This window comes from Malus domestica, chromosome 03 (assembly GCF_042453785.1).
Source record: "Malus domestica chromosome 03, GDT2T_hap1".
Classification (NCBI taxonomy): Eukaryota; Viridiplantae; Streptophyta; class Magnoliopsida; order Rosales; family Rosaceae; genus Malus; species Malus domestica.
Window position 1 is genome coordinate 31,579,123 of NC_091663.1, and position 11,778 is coordinate 31,590,900.

General features: G+C 37.3%; 1 protein-coding gene across 1 annotated transcript; it reads left to right on the top strand.

Moving 5' to 3' along the window:
- The first annotated feature begins 748 nt into the window (after window positions 1-748).
- On the top strand, window positions 749-11,374 carry LOC103431392 (sodium/calcium exchanger NCL-like). The gene is made up of 7 exons (XM_008369547.4): window positions 749-1,344; window positions 2,796-2,981; window positions 8,244-8,425; window positions 9,134-9,279; window positions 9,423-9,699; window positions 9,788-10,096; window positions 10,881-11,374. Exons 1-7 carry the CDS (start codon window positions 933-935, stop codon window positions 11,127-11,129), a joined length of 1,761 nt encoding a protein of 586 aa, XP_008367769.3. The 5' UTR covers window positions 749-932; the 3' UTR covers window positions 11,130-11,374.
- Window positions 11,375-11,778: the final 404 nt, after the last annotated feature.

Below are 11,778 nucleotides of genomic sequence, written 5' to 3' on the forward strand. Positions count from 1 at the left end.
TCAAAGATGTCAAGTTCGATACTAACATATTCCTCTTACTTGTAATATAAAATCCATCGTTAAAAGCGAATTTAAATAATTATTGTGACTTGCTTATTGTGAAACCTAACTCATTCACCCATCCCTTAGTGCATGTAATATCGCTTGTTCAAAAAAAAAAAAAATTTTATGATTGCATAGAAAATAAAAATATATATGTCAAGTTCGATACTAACATATTTCCTCATTTCTTAATATAAAATCTATCGTTGTATAAAAAATAAAAGTAAACCAAGCCCCTAAACTTTATGTGTTGGGTTTAAATATATTTTTTCATCTTTGTTTAATTGATAAAGAAAACAAAATCTTCGTTTAGGGTGGCCCATACATAGAAGATTGAATGAGTCATATTTAGTCACAAGATTTCAACCAAATAAAATAAGAGTAGTGCTATCCAAATTATTTTTTTTTACTTCTCACACATATTTGTTAATTTTTGTCTATTGATATTTTTTAATTCATACGATTTGATAATTGAAAATTAAGCAGAACCTGAAAAAAAATAAAAATAAATGTGTGGTTATCACCGTTTTAAAATAAAAGAAACGGAGCATTTTTATAAGAATTGGAGCACACCTTAAAAAGGAAAAAAATCTGGATAAAATAGAAATTTTAAATTTGGTTGGAATTTCTTGGAATTTAAAATATCATTTTAAAAAAATAAATAGAAATAGTTGGAAAAATTAGTCTTCTAAATCATAATTAATGCTTAAAAGTTAAGTAATACAGATCGTCTCCCCACTCCACGTCATATCATATCCCCCACCACCAACCGAAAAACACGATTCAGACACTGACCGACTCCCCCAGTCCCTCCCCTTATCACTCACCAATCGCCACCTCACATCCAATCCCCCGCTGGTGTGCAGCACCGAACCCACCCGCCTCCCGCCATGTCTAAACCCTCTGACGTGTCCTTCCTCCTCCTCCTTCTGGTCCTCTGCGGCCAGGCCCACGGAGGCCGCTTGCTCCTCTCCGACTTCAACCAATCAACGTCATCCGATCTGATCTCCGATGGAGTCCACCACCACCACCGGTCCCACACCTTCGCGCCCTACCTTACTCTCAAGAACGCCCTCTCGGCGGAGGACTCCACCTGCGAGCAGACCTACGGGTTCCTGCCCTGCACCACCACCGTGATCGGCAACCTCTTCTTGATTCTGGTGTATGGTTACCTGATGTACTTGGCCGCCACGTACCTCTCCAACGGCAGCGAGATGTTGCTCGAGATTCTTGGCCCCGGTATCATCGGAGGCTTGTTCCTCCCCATCCTCGGCGCCCTTCCCGACGCCATGCTCATTCTCGGTCAGTCTTTTTTTTCCAGTCTTTTTTTCTTACTCGCTGTTTGGTTGCCGATAAATTGATAGAAAATTATAATTTTTTTGTTTGTTTATTTCAGATGAAATTATGCATTTTTAAATATCGACTTTATGTGAGTGATGTACAGTGATAGACCATAGTAATATGCACACTGTTTTGTTTGTGTTTGCTTTCTAATAATTCAACTTTTTTCCTTTTGAAATTGAAAGATTATACCTTTAAACTTTTGCAAGCTTTGTGTTCTTTTCTTCTTTTCAATATTTAAATAAAACAAATTTGAATTCTCAACTTTTTTTCGAATGTATCTTTTCATTTGGATCCCAGTAGAGAGAAAACGATATGAATTTTGAATTGTGATGTAGATTGGATCCCACTTTTGTTAGTTGCTCTATCTGTTTGCGATTCGAATTTGGGATTGGCCCCAGTTGTTTAGCTTTATGCCTTGTCCTTAATACCAAAATTTTGCTCGGATTTGAAGATTTTGATCTGGAATAATTGTACCCCTTTCGGTTTAGTGATCGTACTTCAAAAGCAAATTTAAAATTAACAAACAAAGATCGAATGCTTAAAAGTTAAATCAAGAAGAGAAGAGAGTGTTTCTGCAATATAAATTGTGCTGAATTAGCCCTTTGCATATGCAAATTTTGGAACTTTAGGGTCTGTTTGGTATCGTATTAATTTTTTTTTCATAATTTTTCAAAACATTTCTTAAGAACATGTTTTAAGAACAATTTTCTTTAAAAGAATAGTTTTTAAATTTTAATAATTAAAAAGAATAGAAAAATATCATACAACAACTCAATTAGAGGGCGGAGAGGGAGATTAGAGAGAACGAGAGAGATGAGAGAGAAAGAAGAGTGAGAGGAGAGATTCGGGAGAGGAGGGGAGGTGAGAGAGATGAGAGAGAAAGAGCAGACGGACGAGAGAAAAGTAGGAGCGAGAGATTCGAGGGAGGAGGGGAGGAGAGAGAAAGAGGAGAGAGATCTGGAAGGGAGGAAAGAGTAAATATGATAAGAGAGAAAAATAGGGAGTGAGAGGAGAAGAGAGAGAAAAAGTAGTGTATTTGGAGTTTAAAAACTCACTTTCTGTGTATTCTAGAAGTAGGCTAATTTTCAAGTTAGTTTTGAATTCATTTTTTTTAAAACAGTCCTACTAAACAAGTATTCAAGTTGTAAAACTTAAAAAATGGTTTTGAGTCTAAAAAGTTGGATTCAAGTAGAATACCAAATAGGCTCTTACTTTTATACAATAGTCTAATATATCATTTTCTCAAATACCTTAAACCTTCGCATTAGTTTTAGCTATACATGTTCGGTTTTCGGGGATGTGTGGTGTGTTCCACAAAAAGGATGCTCAATGTTTTATCCGTCCTATTTAGATTATCTATTTAATAACTAACTTTTATTGGCTTCTGATATGTAATGTATTATTTTCAGTATCCGGACTTTCTGGAACTAAAGAAACTGCTCAAAGTCAGGTCTCTGTTGGAATGGGCTTGTTAGCTGGTTCTACTGTAATGCTTCTTACGGTAATATGGGGTTCCTGTGTTATTGTCGGAAAGTGTGATATTGAGGGATCGGTTGCCATAGATAACAAAGATACAAAAGGGTTGAGTTTAACTGGTAAGTCTATATTCTCTTTGCACGTTTCTTGAGAAATGTAAATTGCAAATTTTCTATGCATTGTTTGCACCTTACAAACATTATTCTGTTTACCTGTGGTCATAAATTATTTTCACCTATGGTAAATGGGAAATACACAATGACAATTAACGAAGGATTGATTAAGATCCACATGATGTCAATATAGAAACTCAGAGTTCTTGAGAGAGGTTTTCTTAGAGAAGAAGAAAGATGTATTTTCTCATTAAACATTAATGAATAATACAATCACATATATATTGCCTTTTGGCTATTCACAGTTAACCATCCAAGACTAATTACATTTGTAACAAACTTATAACAACTAATAACCAACTCTAGTCATGATGTGGCATCTTCAACATTACACCCCCTCAAGCTAAACTTGGAAGAATCAAATGTTCCAAGAGAAAACTTAGAATGCAGAAACATAAACTTGCTTTTAGATAAGGCTTTGGTATGAATATCTGCAATTTGATCCTGGCTACAAACATACTGAAACCAAGTTTGCAAGCACTAACTCATAACTCACGGATATAATGATAATCAATCTCTACATGCTTAGTTCTAGCATGAAATATAGGATTGGATGCAAGTGATATAGCCGAGATATTATCACACCAGGGAGTGGGTTTGTGAGATAGAGGGAAACCAAAATCTTTGAGCACTTTGCATATCCAAGTTACCTCTGCAGCAGTGTGAGCCAAGGATCTATACTTAGCCTCAATCGATGAACGAGCCACGGTGGATTGCTTCTTGACACTCCAGCTAACTAAATTGGTGCCCATAAAAACACAGGAACCACTTGTAGACCTTCTGTCATCAGTACAACCAGCCCAATCTGCATTAGAGTAGGCTGACAGGTGCATTGAACCTTATTAAACCAGAGACCATGAGCAATGGTTCTTTGAGCAATCTCAATATGCGTTTAGCTGCTTGCATATGGATGACAGAAGGGGCATGCATGAATTAACAGACTTGATTCACTGCAAATGAGATGTTAGGTCTTGTCCAAGTTAAGTACTGGAGAGCACCTACAAGGGATCTGTATTAAGTGGGATTGGCAAGTAATTCACCACTGTGCTCTAACTTGGTAGAGCTAAGGGGAGTGGAACATGGTTTAGCTCCAGCCATGTTTGTTTTCAATAATAGATCAAACAAGTACTTACTTTGATGAAGAAACATAGCATCAGTGGTTCTTTGGACTTCTAAACCCAGAAAGTAATGCAATGACCCCAGATCTTTGACAGGAAATAGAGTACTTAACTTGGCTATAAACTGGTTACAGATATTAAAATCAGGGCCACTAACCATAATATCATCAACATAGACTAGTACTATAACTAGAGTTGGAGCTTTAAGAACAAATAGAGAAGCATCAGAGGAAGATTGACTAAATCCTAGAGATTTGAGAGCTTGAAATAACTTGTCAAACCAAGCTCTTGGAGCTTGTTTAAGCCCATAGAGAGACTTTATGAGCTTACAAACATGATGTGGCTTGCTGGGATCTTGAAAACCAGGGGGTTGTGTCATGAAAACATCCTCCTTTAATTCACCATGCAGAAATGCATTGCTTATGTCCAGTTGATTGAGAAACCAGTTAAATTGGACGATAAATGATTACAAAAGCCTGATGGTGACTGGCTTGGCAACTGGATTCTTTATAGTCACGACCTTCCTTTTGGTGAAAACCCTTAGCAACAAGTCTTGCTTTATATCTCTCAATAGAGCCACCAGGATTCTTTTTAATTCTGAAGACCCACTTGCAACCAACTACATTTTGAGAGGGTGAGGAAGGCACAAGAGTCCAAGTACTAGTAGATAAGAGAGCATTGAATTCATTTTGCATTGCCAATCTCCAATTTTCAAACTTAGAGGCTTGAAGATAAGTATTGGGAATGTAGTATGTGGAGGAAGGAAGTGGATGCTTGGTAGCAGTGAAGACATTGGGTTTATAAATGCCATTTTTTGATCGAGTAACCATGGGATGAACATTTGGTGCAGAGAAAGAAGAGTGCACAGGTTGGTGTATAGTTACTGAATGAAAAGAATGCACAGATTGTGAAGATGCATTATGTTGTGGAGCAGTGGAGGAGGATGTTGATGGAGGCACAAGTGTGGTGGATATAGGTGATGTGGGCATAGAAAAGTGGTGATCAATAGGTGAGGACAGAGAGGGAGAATGATCAACAGAGGATGAAACAGGCTTGACATCTTTAAATGGAAAGGTGCCCTCATCAAATGTGACATGCCTTGAGATATAAACCCTATTGGTGTCCAAATCCAAACATCTATAACCTTTGTGTTGTAAACTATAGCCCAAAAAAACACATCTCTTACTCCTTCCATCAAGCTTAGATGAGATATATGGTTTTAACCATGGATAGCAACTGCAACAAAAAACTTTAAGTTTGGAATAATCTGGATACTTATGGAACAACTCCCAGGGTGATTTAGTATTTCCAGATATAGGCAGCCTATTGATGAGATAAATGGCAGTGGTAAAAGCTTCAACCCAATAGTGATGGGGAACACCAGATTCAATTAACAAAGTCCGAGCTGTCTCAACAAGATGCCTATGTTTCCTCTCCACACAACCATTTTATTTTGGTGTGTGTGGACAACTAAGTTGATGCACAATACCATGAGTATGTAGAAAAGATTTAAATTGTAAGCTTGTAAATTCACCCCCTGAGTTTGAACGTAAGATCTTGATTTTATTGCCAACAATATTCTCAACATAAGTTTTGAACAGTACAAAAGTAGGGTACACCTCCGATTTAGTCTTTAAAGGAAAACACCGGCTATATTTGCTAAAATCATTAACTATGAGAAATAATACCGAAAACCACTCACTGAAGTGACAGGGGCTGGTCCCCACAAATCACAATGTAATAGCTCAAGAGAATGAGAGGTTGATGTAGTTGATGATCCAAATGGCAGTTTATGATTTTTAGCTATAGCACACTTGAAACAAAAGAAATCAACAGATTTTGTACCTTGAATGGCAAGCTTATTACTAGAGATTACTCTTCAAAATATAGTAGAGGAAGGATGGCCCAACCTGTTGTGCCAAAGTGTAATTGAACCTTAAGCACTAACAAGAGCATGAGAAGATCTAGGAGATTGACTAGTGGAGGGACAACTTTGCAAAGGGTAAAAACCATCTTTAACTGGACCCTGCAAAAGCGTCCTCCTCGTAGCACGATCCTTTACAACAAATCTATCAGAGTCAAGAGTTAAGGCACAATAGTTATCTTTAAGAAATTGGTATGCAGATAACAAATTATGTTTCATTTGAGGAACATGAAGCACAATGCTCAACTTAAAATCAGCATTAGAAGATGCAAAGAAGGACCAATGTGGTGTATAGAGAGACCTTTACCATCATCGACATAAACTTTTCCTTTCCAGTGTACGGTGTTGGTGAAGAAATGTTGGCAATGTCATTAGTGATGTGAGATGTAGCCCCAGAATCCAGAAGCCAAGAGGTGGAAGGCTTGGAGGTATAGTGTGCACACATTGCTGCAAGTTTTGCAGGAGGAATCTTCCCAGAAATGTCAGGGTTCATGCAATCGAAGCAGTCGCTGACTTCATGACTTGTAGAGCCACAAATTTGGCAAGGAACATGAGTGCGATTGGAGGATTGACCACGATAATTTCCTCTGTGTCCACGATTGTTGTTGAACCGGCCAGTTTGTGATATTTATTGCCCCGATTGTTATTCCTTCCACGATTAGAGTTGAATCGAAAAGACTATTGAGGTTGTGCAACATAAACTTGAGGCGGCAAAGTTGGAAGAAGGGGCGATTGAGATTGAACAGAAAATGCCTGAAAAGACTTAGTGCTAGAGGAAGAAAGTTTCTTATGGCGAGACATTGAGAGCTCCTTGGTGAGTAGAAGGCCATGTAACTCATCCAGAGATGTTGAAGAGAGACGTAACATGACAAAATCAATAAATGATTCGAATTCATCAGTTAATCCAGCAAGAGTAGCCGCCATTAAATCTCGATTAGAGATAGGTGCACCAACAGTAGAGAGAGAATCAGAGATTTCTTTGAGTTGTTGAAGATAATCCGCCATAGATTGAGTACCTTTTCGAATTGCTTAAAGACGAGACCGAAGTTGATGGATGTGGGCATCGAAGACTCCACCAAAATGCTGCTCAAGCTTGATTAAGAGATCTCAAGAGGAAGACACAAACAGTGAAAGGAATGACATTTTTCAAGAGTGTAGAATTGAGCCAAATCAGAAGATTTTGATCCTTTCCATACCAGATCTCAAAAGTTGGATTAATAGAGCGATCTGGAAGGAATGGCGGTGGACACGGCTCAGAACCGTTAACAACTCTGAGAAGTTTGGTGCAAACAGAGCATGCCATGGAAGGTAGTTAGATCTCTTGAGCTTAATTGGAACCATGCTTCCAATTTTTTGAATTGTGAGAGAAGCATACGAATTCGATAAATTAGGGTTTGTCGAGGGATTTGAGGCCGAATTTTGAAGAGATGCATTATGAGAAGAAGCATCAGACAGAGAAGCCATGGCAGTCAGAGGCAAGAATTACAAGAACAGATCGTCGAGAATCAGAGAGACGAAGCGGAAGTGAGGATCGAATCGGCCATGAGGCAAAAGGCGAAGGATACCATACAGAAACTCAGAGTTCTTGAGAGAGGTTTTCTTAGAGAAGAAGAAAGATGTATTTTCTCATTAAACATTAATGAATAATACAATCACATATATATATATATATAGCCTTTTGGCTATTGACAGTTAACTATCTAAGACTAATTACATAGTGTAACAAACTAATTACATTTGTAACAAACTTATAACAACTAATAACCAACTCTAGTCATGATGTGGCATCTTCATCTTTAGTCAATGCATGTGTTGACCAGTTAAAGTTTCATAAGTGATGAAATTCTAAACAAAGATTGAAAAATGAAATTAAGACAAAATTTGTATTTCTGATGACATGTAGTGGGAAAGATGCTTTGTTGAACTAGTTGTATATTTATTTCCTAATCTCCGGTTCTGTATATGAACAAGAGAGAGCAAGTTGTGAATGTTTCAACAAGAAAACTGGACTACTTGACCTTCTTGTTCATCTTAAAAAACCCAGTTTTATATGCCTTGTTGACTGAATCTTTTAAATTATTGTGTTTGCCGCTTCAGGAATCATAAATTTTGAATGTCTGATATATAAGTAGATATGAACTAAAGCAGAACTGTTGGTAATTGCAGGTTCTGGTGTCAGTACTGATATCTGGACAAGCTATGCTGCAACGATTATGATTGTATCTGTCATCCCATTTCTTATTGTGCAATTACCGCAGCTCCTCAATTCCACCTCGGGTAGACACCTAGCAGTTTTGATCTCACTCATTGTCTCGGTAGCACTATTGCTTTCTTATTGCCTTTATCAGGTAATTATAATTTGATGCAGCAAGTCAGCAATTACATACACTGTGTAGTGTAACCAATCTTTCTTCTTTTTTTTTTTTTCTTTTTTCTGTTTGCTTAATTTATAAAGCTTATTTGTAATTTATGGCAAACAAATTTGTCTGCTTTTCTTCCATCTATGTAATTTGCATTTTCATGTGAAGATTGATTGCTGGTACTTATGCCTAGTAAAGCTAACTTTGTCAACCTGTAAGAAAAAGGAAAAATAATTGAAGATGACATAACAATTGGTCACTCCTTTAGTGAAAGAGGGGGTGTTTGGGTTGTTTCATATCTTTAATAGGTATTATAAACTAAGATCACAGAATTTATATTGGTTTCTTATAAGGATTCCATATCACTAGATTGGTGGAACTGTCGCTTGTTAATTTTTAAACTATGAACTCCAATTACTAATGCGAATTCAGGATAGCTTGGACAGCCCTATTATTAATCAAGGGTGAGCAACCGCCTATGCTTTATAGGTTTCATTATTAAAAGGTCTGAGTACTTTTAAGCGCGTTAATATTCTGTAAGTTCTTTTATACCAAAGGTTTGGATACCCATTGCGATTCTGTCATGCTAGTTCCGTAGGTAACATAAACTGTTTCCATTTTCTTTTTCCTAGTTTACAAATTGGATCTTCACGCTTATTTTCACTGCGATTGACTTATATTTAATTGTTGTTGCAGGTGTTTCAGCCTTGGATCCAGAGGAGAAAAATTGCTTATGCAAAGCACAAGCATGTAATATCAGGACTCTTACAACATCTGAAGAAGCGTGCATTGGGAAAGCTTCTTAATGATGAGGGTGAACCTGATGCAGACATTATCGGGAAGTTAGTATTTTATAGTAGTATTACCAATGGAGTAGTTAGTCATGTCTCTGCTTTGTGTGTCTTTGTTCTGAGAGATTGTTGCATTGTTTTTATTTTATTGTTGGAATTCGTTCTAACTCGTTTTCTGATTGTATATGTGTCAGATTGTTTTGTACAATTGACGGGGATAATGATGGGTTTCTTTCAGCTTCTGAATTAAGAGCACTGATTGTAGGAATCCGGTTTGATGAAATACAGTTGGATAACAATGAAGCTGTAGAGAAAGTGATGAGTGATTTTGACACTTCTCATGATTCCCGTATCAGTAAGCCTGAGTTCTTCATTGGCATCTCAAAATGGCTCAATGAGGCAAAGCGTCAAGGAGATATCAATACTGACCCCAGTAATCGTACAATGAAGATTTTAACAGACTTTCACAAGGTAATGTTTGCTTATGAAAATAGATTTAAGGTTTGCTTATTTGATACGACTTTTCTATGCTAATCTGTTAATGCTTTGTCGAGTACAGCGGACAAAAGAAGAGCACGCTCTTTTGAGGGCGGATGACCAAAGTGATGAGGTTGTTGAGGGTGTTGAGAATGTGAAGTGGACCTCTATCAAAGCAGGATTAATGTTGTTGGTAGGAACTCTTATTGCAGCTGCATTTGCAGATCCCTTGGTAGATGCTGTTGATAATTTCTCCGATGCCACAAGCATTCCAACTTTCTTCATCTCATTCATTGCTCTACCTCTGGCTACTAATTCTAGTGAGGCTGTATCAGCGATTATCTTTGCCAGCCGCAAAAAAATAAGGACCGCCTCGTTAACATTTTCCGAGGTTTGTATCTCACATATCCCATATCTTGATGTTTTACCAATCTGCAAGCCTGTCAATATTTCACATCTCCAACAGTTGTATAATTTCTCAGTCGGAGCTTTTACAAGTTTGCCATAAACTTACAGCTTCAAGTTTTAAACTTCCACTTAGATCAAAATGTTTTCTAAAGTGTCCAACTGAATTCTGTTAAAATATTATTGACCAATTCCAACATTGTTTAGGGTATCCTGCACAATTAGCCAATTAACAATCTTCTGTTTGTCTTGATTTAACTATGTTGATGGAGGAATGATATTTAATTTTGCTTTTTCTTTCCCTTTTCCACACACCAAGCAGGGATTTGAATTGTGTCTTATATAGTAATGTATCATTTTTCCACACACCAAGTAGGGATTTGAATCTGTGATTTCACCCTCCATCGTACTAGTTGATTGACATAACGCGCTCATGTTACAAGAAAGTTTTATTTTGATTATTTGACTGAAGCCGGGATGCTATATTAATTGATGGGTGCTGAGAGCACTGGTATAATTTGCATGGTAGATTTATTTTGATAACTATTATACTGAAGGTACTATTTGACGGTGCTGCATCTAACCAAAAGAACAGAAAAAGAAAAAAAAAATGAATATATGAAAGTACTGCATAATTTGAGTCCAATTCGTGAACGTGAAAAGTAATGCACAATATGATTTTGTTGCTATCATGCCGTTGTCAACTGTAATATTTAGCAAATGAACCGATTGTTGAAATATGACCTCTTTATCTGTGTTTCTTGTTGCAGTTATATGGTGCAGTAACCATGAATAACCTCCTCTGCCTAGCGGTATTTTTGGCCCTGGTTTACGCCAGAGGATTAACGTGGGATTTCTCATCGGAAGTCCTGGTGATTCTCATCGTTTGCGTTGTGATGGGTCTTCTAGGCAGTCTCCGCACCGTCTTCCCTCTTTGGACGTGTTCAATTGCTTACCTACTCTATCCATTCTCCCTGGCGCTGGTTTACGTCCTGGACTATGTGTTTGGCTGGTCATAGACACATGAGGTCATACGAATCCATTTGAGTGCTCTTCGGCTTATATAAATCGACATGTTTTTTCAGTTTTCAATTTTCTTATGGTTTCCATGATCTTTGATACTGTTCTTGTGAGTATGCCTGTTTCATTTTCGTCAGAACTTGAGATTTGTAGGGGCACTTGTATTATCAGACAATTTTCTCCGTATAAGCAAAACCCTGATATGTTATTGCAATTTTAACATCTCGAGTTATACCTTTTGAAATTTGTTATCTTGATTTTTTTTTGGTCAAACAATAGATTTTGTTAGATTAGTCATCGAATGAGTTTGAACCTACGTTATTATGCAACAACTCAACACATTTTCACCACTGTGGTCAATGGTCACTTGCTATCTTGATTGACCTAAACATTTTTTACTTCGATTACGGTTAGGGGTTTTATCCCAGTTTATCTTTTGACACTAAAATACTCAAACTGGAAGTGTCGGAAGCTAAACTTTATTTTTTTTTTTAGTACATCGATATTTTTACATTAGGGGTAGGGTGAGGGGGAGTTAGGCTAAGCCACACAATGAGCATCCTAATTTGGTATCAAATTCGCTATCCACGAGATTTGAACCTAAGACCTCTCATATCTAAGTGAAGAGGAATATCATCAGATCGTAGT

Bases quoted from the DNA above. Each gene is read 5' to 3' on its own strand.
- LOC103431392 (XM_008369547.4), top strand. From the start codon at position 933: ATGTCTAAACCCTCTGACGTGTCCTTCCTCCTCCTCCTTCTGGTCCTC. The intron at 1,345-2,795 runs GTCAGTCTTTTT...TATTATTTTCAG, and splicing joins CGACGCCATGCTCATTCTCG to TATCCGGACTTTCTGGAACT. The intron at 8,426-9,133 runs GTAATTATAATT...TTGTTGTTGCAG, and splicing joins TTTCTTATTGCCTTTATCAG to GTGTTTCAGCCTTGGATCCA.